This window comes from Eubalaena glacialis, chromosome 9 (assembly GCF_028564815.1).
Source record: "Eubalaena glacialis isolate mEubGla1 chromosome 9, mEubGla1.1.hap2.+ XY, whole genome shotgun sequence".
NCBI lineage: Eukaryota > Metazoa > Chordata > Mammalia > Artiodactyla > Balaenidae > Eubalaena > Eubalaena glacialis.
The window spans coordinates 50743037-50762733 of NC_083724.1; the positions used below are offsets into that span (position 1 = coordinate 50743037).

At 36.7% G+C, this 19697-nt stretch overlaps 2 protein-coding genes across 7 annotated transcripts in view; one reads left to right on the forward strand and one right to left on the reverse strand.

The window, feature by feature from the left end:
* CFAP95 (cilia and flagella associated protein 95) overlaps positions 1 to 16118 on the reverse strand; it is a 135588-nt gene extending 119470 nt beyond the window's left edge. Inside the window, exons 1-2 of one of the 3 annotated variants that reach the window (XM_061201197.1) lie at positions 16061 to 16118; positions 10555 to 10661 (exon numbers count right to left, since the gene is read on the reverse strand). In XM_061201197.1, coding sequence (XP_061057180.1) covers positions 10555 to 10614 — 60 coding nt within the window. In that variant the 5' untranslated portion in view covers positions 10615 to 10661; positions 16061 to 16118. Of the gene's footprint in view, positions 1 to 10554; positions 10662 to 16003 lie in introns of those variants that run through there. The other 2 variants (XM_061201196.1, XM_061201198.1) reach the window with 2 other exon arrangements.
* Positions 16119 to 16213: 95 nt separating this feature from the next.
* PTAR1 (protein prenyltransferase alpha subunit repeat containing 1) overlaps positions 16214 to 19697 on the forward strand; it is a 38899-nt gene continuing 35415 nt past the window's right edge. For all 4 annotated transcript variants that reach the window (XM_061201202.1, XM_061201203.1, XM_061201204.1 and 1 more), the window contains exon 1: positions 16214 to 16361. In XM_061201202.1, coding sequence (XP_061057185.1) covers positions 16276 to 16361 — 86 coding nt within the window. In that variant the 5' untranslated portion in view covers positions 16214 to 16275. The remainder of the gene's footprint in view (positions 16362 to 19697) is intronic.

The window sequence follows — 19697 nt, forward strand, 5'->3', positions numbered from 1 at the left end:
CTCTATTAATTTATTGCCCACGATTTTTGCATGATCCCATGTTAAGAATGAAACATCTTGGGGGAGTGACCAAGATGGTGGAGTAGGAAGACCCTGAGCTCATCTCCTCTCACAGGCACACCAAAATTGCAACTATTTATCGAGCAATTATCCATGAGAGGGACCTGAAAACCATCAGAAAAGATCTTCTCAAGAATATAAAGAAGATCTCTCTAAGAATATAAAGAAGGAACCACAATGAAATGGGTAGGAGGGGCAAAGACATGGTATAATCAAGACCCAGACCCTCAGGTGAGCAACCCACAAATGTGAGAATAATTACAATTGCAGAGGTTCTCCCCAAGGAGTGAGGGGTCTGAGCCCTACATCAGGAGCTCCCCAGACCCAAGGTCCTACATAGCAAGATGAGCCCCCAGAACATTTGGCTTTGAAGGCCGGTGAGGCTTGATTTTGGGAGAGCCAGAAGACTATGAGAAATAGACTCCACTCTTAAAGGGCACACACAAATCTCACATGCTTCAAGACCAAGGGCATAAGCGGTAATTTGAAGGCAGCCTGGGTCAGACCCACTTCCTGATCTTGGAGAGTCTCTGGGAGAGGAAGAAGGCAGCTGAAACTCACTCTGGGGACATAGATGCTGGCAGCAGCCATTCTTAGGGAGCTCATCCCACCACAAGTACACTCGTGCTGGTAAGTGCCATTTTGGAACCCTCCCTCTAGCTTATTAGTGCTGGGACCTAGTCCTGCCCACCAGCTGGTGGGCACCAGTCCTGGGACACCCCGGGCCAGGAAGCTAGCTGGGTGGGAACACAACCCCACCAACGAGCAGGCTGGCTGCTATAGGACCCCCCAAGGTTCCAGCCACCCTGGGACCCGGCACCATCCACCAGAGGACCCAGGACCCAGCCCCACCCCCAAGTGCAAATCAAAACTACAATGAGATACTACCTCACACCTGTCAGAATGGCTATTATCGAAAAGACAACAAATAAGTGCTGGCAAGGATGTGGAGAACAGGGAACCCTCATGCACTGTTGGTGGGAATGTAAACTGGTGGAGCCACTATGGAGAACAGTATGGAGATTCCTCAAAAAACTAAAAATAGAACTACCATATGATCCAGCAATTCTACTCCTGGGTATTTATCCAAAGAAAACAAAAACACTGATTAGAAAGGATACATGTACTTCTATGTTCATTGCAGCCTTATTTACAATAGCCAAGATATGGAAGCAACCCAAGTGCCCAACAATAGGTGAATGGATAAAGAAGATGTGGTATATATTCACAATGGAATATTACTCAGCCATAAAAAAGAATGAAATCTTGCCACTTGTGACACCATGGATAGACCTAGAGGTATTGTGCTAAGTGAAATAAGTCAGACAGAGAAAGACAAATACCATATGATTTCACTTACATGTGGAATCTAAAAAACAAAACAAATGAACAAACATAACCAAACAGAATCAATGTCATAGATACAGAGAACAAACAGGTGCTTACCAGAGGGGAGAAGTGTGGGGGGAGGAGGGAAATAAGTGAGGGACATTAAGAAGTACAAACTTGCAGTTATAAAATAAATGAAGAAAAAAAAAGAGAAACTTGACTGCACATTTTTTTTTTAATCTGTGTTTTGACTTTAATTTCTATTTTTTTTTTTTTGGTAATAAAAAGTTGACTTTTTAATTTGAATTTGTCTTTTTTTATTTATTGGTCTGAAAGGCATTTCAAACATATTATAATAATATATTGGTGTGATTTAATTGGTGCAACATGCTTTATGGCTCCAATCAAAACTGGTTTTCATTCATTTGATTGGTTTGAGCCCAGGATAGCCTACAGGGAAAAAAAAAGCTGGATAACCACCCAAAGTGTTTGTATTTTCATTGGAAACTGATTTTTGTTTTGTTTTATTGTTTGTTTTTATTTTTAAATTAAATAAATTGCCATGAACTGGAAAAAAAAAAAGAGTCACGAGTATGAAATGTACAATGTGGGGAGTATAGTCAATAGTTATATAATATCTTTGTAGCGTGACAGATGACAACTAGTGGTGATCATTTTGAAATGTAGAGAAATATCGAATCACTATGTTGTGTACCAGGAATTAACATAGTGCTACAGGTCAATTATACTTCAAACACAAACAAACAAACTCATTAAAAAAGGGATCATATTTGCAGCCAACAGAGGTGAGGGGTGGGAGGGAGGGACGGTTAGATGAAGGCAGTCAAAAGTACAAACTTCCAGTTATAAAATAAATAAGTACTAGGGATGTAATGTACAATGTGATAAAGATAATAACACTGCTGTATGTTATAAATGAAAGTTGTTAAAAGAGTAAATCCTAAGTGTTCTCATCAAAAGGAAAAAGATTTTTTTTTTCTATTTCTTTAATTTTGTGTCTATCTGAGATGACGGATGTTCACTAAACCTACTGTAGTAATCATTTCATGATGTATGTAAGTCAAATCATTATGTTGTACACCTTAAACTTATACAGTGCTATATGTCAATTATATCTCAATAAAAAAATGAAAAAATATTTTAAAAAATCTTACCTACAAATAAAATATGCTGTCATAATACACACACAAAAATCAACTTTTGCTTTGTGATTAGTGAATTACATGTAACAAATCCAAAAACATCTCAGTAAGACTGTTGTATGAATCTAGATAGAAATCTCTGCTGTCAATGTGGTTGTATGTTGAAGTTTCTTAGAGTTAAACACCTTACTTTCTTTTTTAGTTAAAAATCCATCAACTAATGATTTGTGGCTTTATGCCAAATTTCTTTTTTATGTACACTTCAAATGAATGATTGTGCCGAATGACAACAGACTTCATAAACCTGGCAAATCTACAAGTAAAGGCCAGAAACAAAAAAACCCACATTAATCCTATCTATAAAATATATGGTCCCTTAAAAACAAGTAAAAAGTTAAGAGTTCCTTTGTATATAATGCAAAAGTAAAATTTGAAAGAAACTTGTTTTGTCACCACTTTAAAGTAACAAGACATAAATGTATTGTTTAAGTAAAATACTGGTAAATAATTAATACTGTTTAATAACTTACTGTGTAAATAAAATAAACTCTTTAATAAAATAACCTGTTTAAATAAGAGTAATTATGCAAAACTATGCCATAGACCTCTTTACCCTAAGAGCAGGTCCACAGCACACTGAGATTTTAAGGGGGTCAGATAGCATAACTGTTCCTGTAAATGAGTTAATTCTAAGAGGTAATTTAATTAAAGGTGACACTATAATTTCAGAATTACTAGAATGAAAAGCTGCCTAATGAAAATATTTACGCTGTTTAAAACTTTGTATCCTTCCAGCACCCAGTCTTCTACAAAACAGTGAGTGATTCAATAAATATTTGTAAATAAATTCTTTTTGTGATTAATTCAAAAATCTAAAAAATGCCTTTCTAACTTCCCATTCCAATCTTTGTCTCTTATGATATGTAATAAGAGAAGATTTCAGACAGTATTGTTAAAGATTTATCCTTAAAAAACTTTGCAGACTTCTATTTCTGCTAATGGGGGGCTAGACTGTTCAATCTAATCTTTCAGTTGAACAGAACTAAAATGCTAGCTAAAGTTTTTAAAAAGCTCCTCAAAGCAATGAAGAGCTGTCAAGAGACTAGAAACCAACAGGTCAAAAATCTAAGGGAAAGTGGAATCCAGATAGCTAAGTGGAACACCTGAATTCTTAGCCATGTTTGTCCTGAGACAGCTACTAATCCAGGTAACTGTTGTTCAGTTTTGGCCTCATCTGCCATGGGAACAGATGTCAAGGTCAAGGGCCAACCCCAAATGAGGAATCAAAAAGGATCTCAGAGGGACACACTGATTAAAATATGGATGAACCAGGTTTAAACACACCCCTGCCTCTCTCACCTCTACTCATAGCATACTGTGGAACATGGGAGGCTGAGAGAGTAAAGAAAATATACCCTGAGAACTTGAGGCCATGGGATAGCCCTAAGACAGATTTTTAAAAGGTTCATATTCAGGGAACCTAAACTGTGAATTGGTTTAAGGTGGTGACAGACTGATGGTTTTCCAGGCACCTGGCAGAAGCAAAAGTAAATTCTTCTATGAGGAAGGCATCATCATCTTAAGCTTTAAAGAACCCCCCCAAAATACTTTTTCAGGGATAATAAGCACACACACACACACACAAAAACAGTATCATGAGCGAAATAACCAAAACAATAATTTCGAGAAACAGATATGCAAAGACTTCAGATACTGGAAATATTATATACAGATTATAAAATAACTATGGTTATTCTATTTAAACAAATAAAAACATAACCCTAAAAGCATCTGAGAGGAATAGGTAACTCTAGAAAGAAGCTAGCATATTTGTAAAAGAACTTCTAGAAATAAAATATTTAATACTAAAATTTTAAATTCTAAGCTTATTAAACATTGTTAAAGAGTGATTTAGAATGAAAAGAAAAAGAGGCAGACAGAATATTTAAAGAAATATTGACTTAAAAACTTCTTATTTGATGCAAATTATTAACACATGCAAGAAGCTCAACAAAACTCCAAGTAGAATAAATTTAAAGAAAGTCATAACACGTCATAATCAAATTGTTAAAAGACAAAGATAAAAACTTGAGCACAGCAAAAGAGAAGCATTTAGTTATATACAAGGAACCCTCAATAAAATTAACAGTTGATGTCTCATCAAAAAACATAGAGATCAGAAGGTAGAAGGATGACACATCCAAAGCACTGAAAGAGAAAGGCTATCAACCCAAGATTCCTACACCCAGCAAAACTATCCTGCAAAAATCAGGGAAAAAAGACATTCCCAGATTAAAAAAAACAGAAAATTTTTCATAAGCAGACCTGCCATACAAGAAATATAAAGGGAGTTCTCTAGGTTGAAATGAAAAGACACTAGACAGTAAGTCAAATCCATATGAAGAAATAAAGAGCACTAATAGAGGTAACTAAACAGGTAAATCTAAAAAGCAGTATAAATATATTGTTTAGTTTGGAACTCTTTTTTATATCTCCTATTTGATTTTAAAAACAATTGCATAAAGGAATGATTATAATCAATGTTGATTGATTGTATACAATTGCATACAATATATAAAGATGTAATATGTATGACAGTAACAGCACAAATGAGGAAGGAGAGAATGGAGATATACAGCAGCAAAGTTTTATAAACTATTGTTATTAAGTTGTTTTTATTTTGAACTAGATTGTTAAAGATAAGATTGTAATTGTAATCCCTAGGAAACCCATCTCTAGGAAACCCAACAAAAATAAAACTCAAAAAACAAATGCAATAAAAGAAATGACAAGGCAATTAAAATGGTAAAGTATATTTATTTAATATGAAAAATAAAACAGTAATAGAGGAACAAAAGGACATAAGACATATAGAAAAAAATACAAAATGCAGATATATATTTTTCTTTATCAGTAATTACATTAAATGTAAATATATTAATATCTCAAAGTAAAAGGCAGAGATTAGAAGAATGGATTTTTTTTTTTAAAAAGATATAATCCAACTATATACTGTCTACAAGATAGATACTTTAGATCAGGGGTCCCCAACCCCTGGGTCATGGACCGGTACTAGTCCGTAGCCTGTTAGGAACCAGGCCGCACAGCAGGAGGTGAGCAGCAGGCAAGCAAGCAAAGCTTTATCTGCCGCTCCCCATCAGTTCCCATAGCTTGTATTACAGCCTGAACCATCGCTTGCGTTACCGCTTGAACCATCGCTTGCATTACCTCCTGAACCATCTCTGGCCCCCCACCCCCTGGTGTGTGGAAAAACTGTCTTCCACGAAACCAGTCCCTGGTGCCAAAAAGGTTAGGGACCACTACTTTAGATCCAAAGGTATAAATAGCTTGAAAGGAAAAGGATGGGAAAAGATATACCACATAAACGGTATCCAAAAAAAGAACTGGCTATACTAATATCAGAAAAAAATAGACTTTAAGACAAAATTTTTTACTAGAGACAAAGAAGGATATTTCATAATGATTAAAGGATTGATCCATCAAGAACATATAACAATTATAAACATATATTCACTTATCAACAAAGCCCCACAATACATGAGGGGAAAAACTGACAGAATCAAAAGAGAAATTGACTATAATAATTGAGGAATTCAATATCCCAGCTTCAATAATGAAAAAAACAACTAAAAATAAGATTAAGGAAATAGAAGACTTGCACAGCACTATAAATCAACAGAACCTAATAGACATCTACAGAACACCCTACCTAATAACAGCAAAATACGTATGCTTCTCAAGAGTACAGGAAACATTTTCCAGAATACACCATTATATTAAATTATAAAAGAAGCCTCAATAAGTTTAACTATTGAAATCATACAAAGTATGGTCTCTGACCAAAATGGAATGAAATAAGACATAAGTAACAGAAAGAAGTTAGGGAAGTTCACAAACATGTGGAAATTGAACAACACACTCTGAAATAATCAAGATCAAAGAAAATATCACAATGGAAATTAGAAAATACCTTGAGACAAATGAAAATGAAAACACAACATATAAAAATTTATTGGATTCAGCTAAAACAGTGCTTAGAGGGAAATATATAGCTGTAAATACCTATATAAAAAAGAAGAAAGATCTCAAATAAATAACCTAACCTTCCATCTTAAGAAACTAAAACAAGTAGAGAAGTGGCATTTGAACTGGGCCTTTATTTGTTCATCTGACAAATGCTGAAGTGCTTACTATGTTCAGGTAATATGCCAGGTACTAGGAAAACAAATATGAAATGGATTCCCTCATTTTATTATGTGATAAAACTCAAAACTGTGTATGTATAGATACATGTGTGTGCTCAATTTACGTATGTATGTAAAACTAAACATAGTATAAAGTAAGGAGAGCACCCTTGAAAAATGGGTGGATTTCAACAGAGAAGCATAAACCCCTTCAATGGCTCCCTGCAACCCTTTCAGAAAAATTTCAACTGCCAAAATATGGTCTCAAGTTTCCTCACGATTCAGCCTCTAACTAAATTCCTAGGTGAGTTCCTCTACAGCTTCTTTATCTATGCTACATGTTGGCTATTCTATCCTTTCTTATTTTTTTCCATTTCTTTTCTTTCATTCATCTAGTCGTACATTTACATATTAATTGAGAGCCCATTATATGCAAGGCAAGGTACAGATACACAGCACTGAACAGGAAAAATAGGGTTCTAGCCCTTGTGAAGTTACATTCTATAGAATGATAAAGATATTGAACTAATTAGACAACTGTTAATTGCATTTAATATATGCCACAAGGAAAAAATACAAGAGTCTTGAGTATATAATGAGAGCTTTAGTCCTCTTTTCCTTTCAGGTATTTGACTTCATGTGTAGTAAGTAAAAATATGCTACATGCCTTGGCAAAACACATACATGACAGAGGATGCTAGATAAGCCCTTAAAACATTCAGGGGCCTGACATGATAGTGAAGCTTCTAAGAGTCCAGTAGTCCGGGGCATGTCACAATATTTCTATCAACGTGAAGGACAAGTTGCTTCATCCTGTACACTCTACCACTGAGAGACACACGGGCCACTTTAGATTCAGGAGGCAATATGTACTCTATTCAAATGTTCTAGCTGGAATAATTGACTGAGTAACTCATAGTTTTGAATGGATCCCAGAGCTTCCATGCAAGCTGATCTTGGGCCATATGACCCAGAAGATCCAGTGGTAACAAAAAATTTTTTTTAAATGTCATGGCAACACTCTTAGGGTTTTGGAAAAAAACCTATCCTCTTCTATTGATAAATATTAGCCTTTTGAGAAACAGTTCTGGGTTTGCTACTGGGCTTCATGACTAAATACCTGACCATGGGACACCATGTAACCATGTGACATGAGCTGTCCTTGGTGAGCTGTTCAGTGTGGTACAAAAAAGAAAAAAGAGGATACAGAAAGTAAGAAAAATTGGAATTAAGCAATCATGCTCATAGCTGACATCCAGGTGAAAGCAATACTAAATCTGAAATCACTTTACAAACACTTTCAGGTCAGTAAAAGTTATTAGCGTGGCCTTCTTTCAATTTCTGAGACATGCTATGTAAACTCTCTTCTTCTTAAGGACTTCACACATACTGTTTCCATTATTTTTTTTCCTGTTATTTTTATTTTTTAATCAGTCATCAATTTTATACACATCAGTGTATACATGTCAATCCCAATCGCCCAATTCAGCACACCACCATCCCCACCCCACCGCGATTTTCCCCCCTTGGTGTCCATACGTTTGTTCTCTACATCTGTGTCTCAACTTCTGCCCTGCAAACCGGTTCATCTGTACCATTTCTCCAGGTTCCACATACATGCGTTAATATACGATATTTGTTTTTCTCTTTCTGACTTACTTCACTCTGTATGACAGTCTCTAGATCCATCCACGTCTCAACAAATGACTCAATTTCGTTCCTTTTTATGGTTGAGTAATATTCCATTGTATATATGTACCACATCTTCTTTATCCATTCATCTGTCAATGGGCATTTAGGTCGCTTCCATGACCTGGCTATTGTAAATAGTGCTGCAATGAACATTGGGGTGCATGTGTCTTTTTGAATTATGGTTTTCTCTGGGTATATGCCCAGTAGTGGGATAGCTGGGTCATATGGTAATTCTATTTTCAGTTTTTTAAGGAACCTCCATATTGTTCTCCATAGTGGCTGTATCAATTTACATTCCCACCAACAGTGCAAGAGGGTTCCCTTTTCTCCACACCTTCTCCAGCATTTGTTGTTTGTAGATTTTCTGATGATGCCCATTCTAACTGGTGTGAGGTGATACCTCATTGTAGTTTTGATTTGCATTTCTCTAATAATTAGTGATGTTGAGCATCTTTTCATGTGCTTCTTGGCCATCTGTATGTCTTCTTTGGAGAAATATCTATTTAGGTCTTCTGCCCATTTTTGGATTGGGTTGTTTGTTTCTTTAATATTGAGCTGCATGACTGTTTATATATTTTGGAGATTAATCCTTTGTCCGTTGATTCGTTTGCAAATATTTTCTCCCATTCTGAGGGTTGTCTTTTTGTCTTGTTTATGGTTTCCTTTGCTGTGCAAAAGCTTTGAAGTTTCATTAGGTCCCATTTGTTTATTTTTGTTTTTATTTCCATTACTCTAGGAGGTGGATCAAAAAAGATCTTGCTGTGATTTATTTCAAAGAGTGTTCTTCCTATGTTTTCCTCTAAGAGTTTTATAGTGTCTGGTCTTACATTTAGGTCTCGAATCCATTTTGAGTTTATTTTTGTGTATGGTGTTAGGGAGTGTTCTAATTTCATTCTTTTACATGTAGCTGTCCAGTTTTCCCAGCACCACTTATTGAAGAGACTGTCTTTTCTCCATTGTATATCTTTGCCTCCTTTGTCATAGATTAGTTGACCATAGGTGTTTCCACTATTGATGAGGCTCTTCCCCTGCTTTTCACAGGGCTGGTTCCTTCTTATCTTTCAGATCTCAGCTTAAATATCACCACCTGGAATAGGTTTCCCTGACCACACTGTCTAAAGCTCTGCTCTTACTCCACACTGTTATCATCTAGCATGGTGCCTTGCTTTTACCTTTTGTGTCATGTATTACAATTTTTCATTATACATTTTTCTGTTTATTTGAATATTGTGTATCTCTTCCATTAGATGGTAAGTCCTACAAGAAGGCTAGAATAATGTCTGTTTTTCTCACCACTGTATACCTAGCAGCAAGCACAATGTCTTATACACAGTAACATTCATTAAAATTTGTGGAATAAATAAGTACTATTACTTGGAGTCTCATCCCTCAGAGGTGGTATTTAACCTTCTCCTCCTACGAACCCAATACACAACATTTTGCATTGTTCTTTTTTGCACACTTATGGTGATTTTGCAGACTTACCATAGAAATTCAAGTGTTTAAAGTCAGAAGATGGTAACTGGGGAGTTACTCTTTGGCATTCCTTCCTAAAACTCAGACTGTCAGTCTCTATAAATACTATACTACAAGTTAGGGCATAATTCAACATTTAACAAAGAAAGTTCATCATTTCCTATGGGTAATTTTGGCCTGTTTTTAATTTTGATAAGTGTCAGAGGTGGCTTAAAACATGGAAACAGGAAGAAACTGAGAAATATGGTATATTTTAATTATAAAATTTCTGAGTTGAAAAATTAGCTTAAGAAGTAAGATGAAAGAAGAGGAGATATAGCTCTGTCTTACTTTTAGGCAGTTACCGAAGAAGTCTCAACTAAACCTCTTTGGTAGTAAAAATGAAGCTTTTACTACTTTCCTGAATTTTCAGTTATGATTTTTTAACCTAAGTCTATTACATGATTGTCATATTTACACAGAAGAATAAGAAAAACACAAAGCAAAAAAAATAACTCCTTAAGAATGTACTCATATTTGGATACTTCTTTCCCTTAGTCATCCACTAAATGGCATATTACTAAGAAATTCCTAGAAAAATTTGACATCTTCAGTACATGAGAAACATTGAATCCATCATAGAGACATACCCATCTCCCTAGCTGTTTCCATATGCAAGGCCTGGATTGGCTCTTCTTCTCTCCAGACATTTTCTCCTGTTCTTTTCTGAAGATTACATCATGGGTTTCCTGGGTCTCTGTGGTAGGGAGAAGAGGATAAAGGAAAAGGATGACATTTTGGAACTATCAAATGTCAAGAAAAATAAAACACCAGTTACTCAGCAACAAAAACCATATTATGCAATTAGTATCTTCATTCCTCTATCATCATGGATTCCAACATCAGTACTAACTGATCATTTAAAGTCATTGTCATGATAAGCATCTTTATAACATTTACCTACTTTGTCTGGTTAAAAAAAGTTCATGTTTTGATTAGGAAATTAATTGTAATAGCAGTATAATTCTCTTTAGAATATTAAACAATAGAGTTTCATTTTGAAAGTTAGTATTAAGCTTCATCTTAGTTTACTATTGTGTTTTAATACTGATTTACCTGTAATGATGTTGTGTCAACTCATAGAAATAAGTAATAATTTGTATAGTGCTTCCCAGTTTAAAGGTGCTATCACATGCATTTTCTTATCTTTATCTCAACAAATATAATAGTGAAGTGTTACAGGGAACAATATTCAATATCTTATAATAACCTATAATGGAAAATAATCTGAAAAATATATATATATATATATAACTGAATCACTTTGCTGTACACCCAAAACTAACACAATATTGTAAATCAATGATACTTTAATTATAAATAAATAGTAACAATAAAAAATAATGAAGTACTAGATATATCAACTAAGTACAAGAAAAGATGGCATTTGCAATTCATGATTTTGTGACTTTAAAAAAAATAGTTCTTGATCATACATGAAGTTTTGTATTTGGGAAAATAAACCTACACACTGAGGCAGAATGTATACCAAAACTCCCCTAAGTTTAATGTACATGTCTTTTTAAATTCATTTATTAATTTCTATTCCTTTTCTTGAAATGGTTTTTAATAAAAACTTTACAGATAACATTACTCCTATTGATTTTTCTTAAGAATTCATAAAAAGACATTGATATTGTGACTCCTTGACTAGTATTATATTTCCCTTCTCCTATTTCTTTGTAAGTTCTTGGATTTTAAATATTAGGACAGTGATTAAGGTTGAGGTTTGGTATACTATAAGTATATATTTAGTCACAATGGTAATATTATAATGAAGCACTTAAAATTGAGCACTTAATTATTTTAATGGAGGAAATAAACTTGTTGTTTTTGTAATAATAGCACATGGTAAAAACACGTTTAGTACTATTTACACTCTATCTTGCATAATGTTACCATAGTAAAATGGACTTCAATCCAAATAATGGAGTAAATAAACAACACATCATAGTGATAAAGGTGGAATAATACAGAGCAAAGATGAAAACAGATTATAAGGTCATTTACAACTCTGCACAAAGATAATTACAGTTGACCCTTGAACAACAAGAGTTATTTTTTTTGCAGTTTATTGATTTTTTTATTTGAATTTTATTTTATTTTTTATACAGCAGGTTCTTATTAGTTATCTATTTTATACATATTAGTGTATACATGTCAATGCCAACCTCCCAATTCATCCCCCCCCACCCCACTCTGCTTTCCCCCCTTGGTGTCCATACGTTTGTTCTCTACATCTGTGTCTCTATTTCTGCCTGCAAACAGGTTCATCTGTACCATTTTACAAGAGTTTAAACTGTACAGGTCCACTTAGATACAATTTTTTTTTTCAATAGTAAATACTACAGTACTGTGATCCAGGTTTGGCTGAATCCCCAGATACTGAACCACAGAAAAGGAGGAATTGCAACCAGGGATATGGAGGGCTGACTGTAAATTATACTCAGATTTTTGATTGTGTGGAGGGTCAGCTCCCCAAACTCTCACGTTGTTCAAGAGTCAACTGTACTAGGTCTGTCATTAAAACCACCTTGATGTCTTTCTTCCCACCAGCGCCCTCAACACATACATTAGGTTTTTCATTGTAGAAAGTTTGGAACAACCAGAGTAATATAAAGAATGTATATTTATAGGTCTTAATTATCTCTAGTAGTTCTATCATATGGAGATAACCATTGTTAACATTTTACTTTATACCATCCCAGTCTAATACTTACATTATATTTATATTATGTACAATTTGTTTTGTATATGATGAAATAAAATTCATTTTCTATGGCAAGATGAGAAAAATTTAAACATAAAATTTTTCTTTGCCTGGTTGGGCTTCCTCCCTCCCCTTTAGCATGTGTTGTGAATTTGTGTTAGCCAGACCTCCTTAGGAGATAATGTTGCTTCTTAATCTCACAAAGAGTCACAACTCCTTAAGAAAATAACCTTCCTTCTTAATCTTGTAAGGGGCCATGATAACCCATTACCCACTACTCGCTTTGTATGTGTAGATCTGGATTGTGTAAACTGTCAATGATACATTATTTGACGTATCACAACTTGTCTCAAAAACTTATATAACTGTGCATTGAACTCTAATAAGTGGAACGGTTCTCAGAGCTTTCTGAAAGACTATCTCCTGGGTTATAATCCTCAGGTTGGCTTGAATAAAATTTTCCATTTCTTCCTTAGATCAACTATTGAATAATTTTTTGTCAACATATATATATGTTAATGCAAGTTCGTGTGCCCGACGCACAGTGAGGCCAAACAAACTGAAACGTCGGAGTGTGGAGCAGAGAAAGGTTTACTGCAAGGCCACGCAAGGAGATGAGGTGGCTCAGGCCCTAAAATGTCCTGAGCTCCCCAAAAGGTTTCTGCAAAGCACTTTTAAAAGCCAAGTGAGGGAGGAGGGTTGCAGGGTATGTGATCAGCTTATGCATAGTTCTCTGATTGGCTGATGGTGAGGTAGCAGGGTGGTGTCACAAGGGTTAACATTATCAGTCCTTAAGCTCCAGGAGGCCTGGGGCTATGTGCTCAAGGTTATCAAGTAGTTCTTCCATTTGTTGAGGGGGGGTGGGGGATGTTCACATCTGCAGAACAACTCAGGATATTTGCATCAAATACTATTATCTAGGTACTTCATAGAGGAGCTAAAGCAGAGGATATGGGGGAAGGCCTGTCCTGGGAAGGCCCCATGGGGTCCTTCTCGGTTACATATATAATTGTCTTATATGCTGTTTTGGTACTTGTTTTTGTCATTATATATCTACATTTTCCCCCATCATCAAATAGTCTTCTAAAATATGAAAGGAATGATTTGGGGGAGGGTATGGGAGGACTGTCAAATACATTCACAGGACTGTCAAATAGTCTTCTAAAATATGAAAGGCATGATTTTGGGGAGATTAATTTTTAAGCGAGTCATGGTTGCTTAAAAATCAATCTCTAAGAAAATTATTATGCATAAGAGATAGTTGGCTAATTAACAAATAAATATATCCATGTTTTTATTAACATATACTTTAAAAAACTTCTTATATTACAAAAATTATATTTTGTTCTTCGTGTTACTTAGAAAATAAAATTCTCCTATAAATATACTTCCTCCTAAGAGTTTGCTACATATTCTCCTAGTTACAGTGAGCTTTTAAATGACTAAACAGTATTTCATCATATAGATTTACTGTAATTTAATCAATCCCCAAAGTTGGGCATTTAAGCTATTTAAAATATTTCATTATTAGTAAGTGTATTTTGTAGATCCCTGAACGTAAATCTTTGAATCCTTCAACAAAATCATGCTAAATTCATCATATTCTATTCTTATAAACATATCATTATTAAAGTCACATGAATTTCAATTCTCCTTTGAACCTCAGCTTCCTTATTGGCAAAATAAGGGGATTGGGTCAGAGTCCTAGTATGCTCTAACTATAAAAAATTCAAGTTCTAAACATAGCAGATCTTTAATAATTGGGTGAAACAATTTGTGAACTCTTAGAAGAAACATGACACATACAATTCACACCTTTCAAGGTAGTGTGTGTGTGTGCGTGTGTGTGTGTGCTGGAAGGGGACACACCTAATCATATAGGATGTTATCTTCCTGGAATACCAATTTCACTTCAAGATTTGGGAATAAAGTTTGCTGTTGCTGTTGTTTTTCCTGTTAAATATATTAGAGTGAAATACAAAAATCACACTAATTTTTAAGATAAAAATAAATTCTTTGAAAAAAATGTCATATTTCGGAGTGTGTCCTTTAAGCTCTGCCCCAGAAGTCAGGATTTATTTCCCACTTTTACCAGGAAAGGATGCAAGGCTCTGATTAATTGAATAGGAAGAAGACTTATCAGTGAACTCAAACCATTTCAGAATTGGTACTACATTTTAAGAGTAATTAGGACATTTGAAGTTGTCTTTGGCCCTGGAATCTAAACACAAATTCACTCCACTGCCTCATTTGAGAACTTGTCAATATGTTAAGGTTTGTTTGACTTTACTAAATCAAACCTGTCCATCTTGCTTTTCTGTAATCTTATGAAACTTCTAGCTCATTTCTTTTAAAACCAGAAGGCCAAAGTCCATACAGCAGGTGTAGCCTTTCTAAACGTATCCATAGGGAGTATGGACCACTGAATATAATTTATATTTCTCATTCACTGCTTTATAATTTTGCATCCAGTGGATGGTTTTTACTTTCACAATCATCAACCCTACTTCAAATGCTCTACGTATGTTTACATTAAACAGTGAGTTTGCTTTAAAAAAAAAAAAAGTTTCTAAAAGATAAGACTTCAAGGGTTAAGTAAAAAGAACCAAAAGCAGCCGGATTTTTTCTAACACAGAGGTTGAAAGAAAATCTGATACATGAAAATTTGAATTACAGCATTTCAAAATCCAAATGGACTAGAAAGCCAGTTTTTCTTATAAAAATTATTTATAGCAAGGCAAATAGCTATTAAGGGCAAACCTTGCCAGGGACTTGGTTTTTTAACTCCAAAACTAACACGCAACGTTCACAGGACACCAAATGACGTGCAAAGCAAAGTACACTCGATGTAGAAAATCTAAAAAATACCTCTGTATTTCTACTCCCTATATGGAGAGAGCAAATAACTTTTCCTTTCCTTTCCTTTTTCTTCCTTTAGTCCATTTATTAAACTTTTTAAATTAACTCTTTGAAAGCGTCTGCTTAGTGGCCGAAATTGGCACGCAGGTACAAAAGGAGGTCACCAATACGGTCCGACTGGGCCTCATTCAGCCAAGAGCATCTCTGGACGGCCTCATCCCTCCAACTAAGAAAATACAGGGAACAAGCTCTCAGAACGCCAAGGGACTAACTGCTTAAGAGGATCTTCACTCTCGGTTAAACTTTCCTCCAGGAGCATTCTGGGACTGGCTCCTTACATGAACAGCTGAGGACGGGTGGTCTGGGCGGGGTATTCAGGCCAGACTCTGGCTCTGGGAGTGACCTTAGGACCCCTCCCTCCTCGGCCCCCAGTGGACTGGAAATTAAAATAAAATGTGTAATACAGCGACCTGAGGTAACTTTGCAAATGAGTCTGCAGCATCTCGGGCGCTTAGAAACTCGCTTACGAGAGGAAGTCAGGGACCAAGCCGCCAGCCTCAGCCTCGTCAGGGACCACACACCGGCCGACCGCGGGCTGACCCGGAAGTGCTCGGCGGCGGCCTCCACGGCGGGGGCAGGGGCGCGGCCAAACCGGCGCACACGCGCGCGCTCCCCGGGAACTCCCGCGGGTGGCTCGGCGCTCTCCCGGAGGCGCTCCCGAGCCGCCGCGGACGCCGCCAACATGGCCGAGACGAGCGAGGAGGTGGCGGTGCTGGTGCAGCGGGTGGTGAAGGACATCACCAACGCCTTCAGGAGGAACCCGCACATGTGAGTCGCGCGCCGGCGGTGCCCCCGCCTCCGCCGCCTCCGGGGGTCGTCGGGGGCGGGAGGGGGCGGGGCCAAGCCTCGAGCCGACCTCGGACTGCAGGTCTTGACCCGCGCGCTGCTCACAAGAGCCGACGGAGCCGGGTCGGGGCCCGACAGTTGTCGGCCGCCGCGGGGCCAGCATTCTGCTACCGGAACAAGCTCTCGGGCGAGTCCTTAGAAGTGACCTCGGAAAATCAAAACGTTGCGACTTTGTTTGGTTCTCCTCCCTCCCACCCCTTTCCCAGGAGTTCACGAAACTCGAAAGACTTCACCCGTGTGTCCACGTCCCACATCCGTTTAAGGTACACGGTGTGGGTCTGTATGTGCTTTGTTAACACAACTCTTTTGAGGTTCATCCCGGACCTTGGTAAGAAGGGGTTACTGATCATCTTATTCTCCATGGGCCAAAACCCCCTCAGTTTACTAGCCGAAGGTAGCTTGAGGCTGCTTTTGACTTTCGCCTCACCTGTCCCAAAATTGTAGAGGAACTTCGATGAAACATTTTGTTTTGAAGGTGAACAGGGCATTCTCAAGAGAGTAGCTTCTGTAGGCACAGGTTGGGTCTGGTGGGAAGCAGATGAAACCTCGACACTTTTTAGCATTAGCTGATTCATAGTTACAGGGAGCATATTAACTCTTTTTTTATTCAAACGCTGCTGCCCTCTTTAAGTAGGACACCACAGAACTGACACATGTATCTTTTCCTCCTTCCTTTCCATTTTACTTGGAGTACTCCGGGAAGATCCCGTAAGAGACTGTATTCTCTCTGATACTTCTGCTTTTATGTAACGAAAAAGAAGCTGTTAAAAGAGAGATATATCTACACATTGTACAAAAGAGTAAGGAAGAAGCAAGAGAGTGGCTATTTTCCTATCTTTCCTCCCTTCATCCCTCCTCCCCTCAAGAGAAGCATGGAATCCAGTTTTACATTGTTTTCACTTTATCTAATTGCTTATGGAGTTTTTTTTTTTTAATATTTTATTCTTTAAACTGGAACGCATGAATTATTCTTTTTAAGCATTCTAACTCCTGAAGCTTTTCCGCTGAAAAGAGGTGCCAAACCTTCATCTAAATGAAGTGTTCTTTTCCTTCAAGGTGATGCCCTCAGATGTCTTGCTCCCTCGTGGCACACAGTTGGAGACCTGCAACTGTGCCTCATTAAAAACAAGACACTGCTGGCCTCAAAACACACCTGCCACCTCTGACAGCGTCCACTTCCTTTCCCCTTGTGACTGCTGCCTTTTTCAGAATGAGAGTGTTTGGAATGATTTCCTGGCAGTAACCATAGTCGGTACTGGGCCTTCTAAAGAATGCTTTGATGCCTTGTTGTATATCAGTCTTTCAGTCCCCTTTTGAGAATGAGAGCTTTAGTGCAAATAAGAGACATTCTCAAAAAAAAAAAAAAAAGCTGGACAAATGAAATGACTATTTTCTCATCATTTGGGGTTGTTTTTCTTAAAGAAATTGAGGCGGTTAGAAAGAAGTCTAATAAGTACAGTAATCATCTTACTTTGTCTTCTTTGAAGTAGACTAGAAAAGCATGAGTATTTCATATTTGAAAAAACTTGAGTTTGAGTGTTCATTGGCCTGGCAGGTTGACACAGTGCAGTTTGGAACACATCCCAATTCTTCTGGATCGTATTTATTGAAACTCATAAAGGACTTTAATGCCCCCCCAGTCGCATTTTTTATGATGAGATCTCATCAATGTGCTCTCTGCCAGTGCATAACTTATAATTATTAATAAACATTTGGGTCATTCAGTATTTTTTAAAGTTTGAAATAATTTGGATATTTGAAATAATATGAAATAATGATACAGATCTGAAAATTTTAAATAGCTTAACTCATTGTTTAATATTAATCTTCAGCTATATTTTAGTACATATTCCCTACAGTAGCAATATCTCCAGTAATATTACAATGTGTCTTTAAAAATGTCTTATAATTTGGACTTTTCAAAATTGCTCATATTTCCTCCCCTCATCTAACCCTTTTACTTCCAAAATGTATACGCTCTATTTCTAGTTAAAAGAAAAAGGCATCATTTACCTTAAAAGTTAGTACCTAATTACACTTTTCAGTATTATAAGTTTTTCATTCTTTACTTTTTGTTTTCCTCTTTTCTACGAATACAAGATAGATCATAATTTTATTAGCCAACATCTACTACAGTAAATATATTGACTTTGTCTCTGGAAATTTCTAGCCAGTAGGAGTTGAAGATATAATGGGTGAAATGTGGATTTTGTTACCGGTGGGTATGGATAGGTTACCCTTTCTCAGCCTGTTTCTTCTTTCTTTTTTTTAAAATTTTATTTATTTTACTTATTTATTTTGACTGTGTTGGGTCTTTGTTGCTGTGCGCGGGCTTTCTCTAGTTGTGGTGAGCAGGGGCTATTCTTTGCAGTGCGCGGGCTTCTCATTGCGGTGGCTTCTCTTGTTGCGGAGCATGGGCTCTAGAGGCTGATGAAAACACAGGAAAATCACCTCACACAGTGTCGTGCACTTAGTTGCCACTAGGTAAATAGTAGACTTAACCTGAATCCCTGTGTTCCTTGGGAAATATATTGGCCAACTGAATGATGAATATGAAGCACTTTATACACTGAAAAATACCATGAAAATGTGGTTTGTGTGGTTGACTCCTAGAGAATACTTCGGAAAAATAACTGAAGGCTTGACCCAGCGACAGGTATTAGCTTAATGTACAGACCCTGTGCTAGTGTGGAGGACAGCTGTTTACAGTGTGATTAGGGTCATGTCAAAGTTCTCTTATCCAGAAAGTTATTATTTTTTATTACTCTGTAATATTTATTGAACTCTCACTGTTTATGTAGCTACCATCTTCACAGTATGGAATAGGAAGAAGTATAAAATACAGTTCTTGTACTCAAGGCCCTCAGAAATATCTGTGATGTTGGAAATGTTCTTTATCTGTCCTGTCCAAATGGTAACCACTAGCCATATATAGCTATTGAGTGCTTGAAATGTGGCTAGTGCGAAAGAACTAAATTTGAAGTTTTATTTAATTTTAATTGATTTATACATAATGGACACATATGCCTGGTGACCACTGTTTTGCACGGTGCAGGTCTAGATGGAGACCTAAGACTTGTATGTATGAACAGTGCATTTACCCTGCAAAGCAGTGTATAATAAGGGCTGGACTAGCAGTATGGTAAGCAAGTCGTACGTGAGTCTATTAGAAGTTAAAAGGGAAGCTGGGTATGTCTGGGCTAGTGCTCTTAGGGGAGGTGGGTTTTTGAGTGGCACTTTGAAGACAAGGTAGGATTT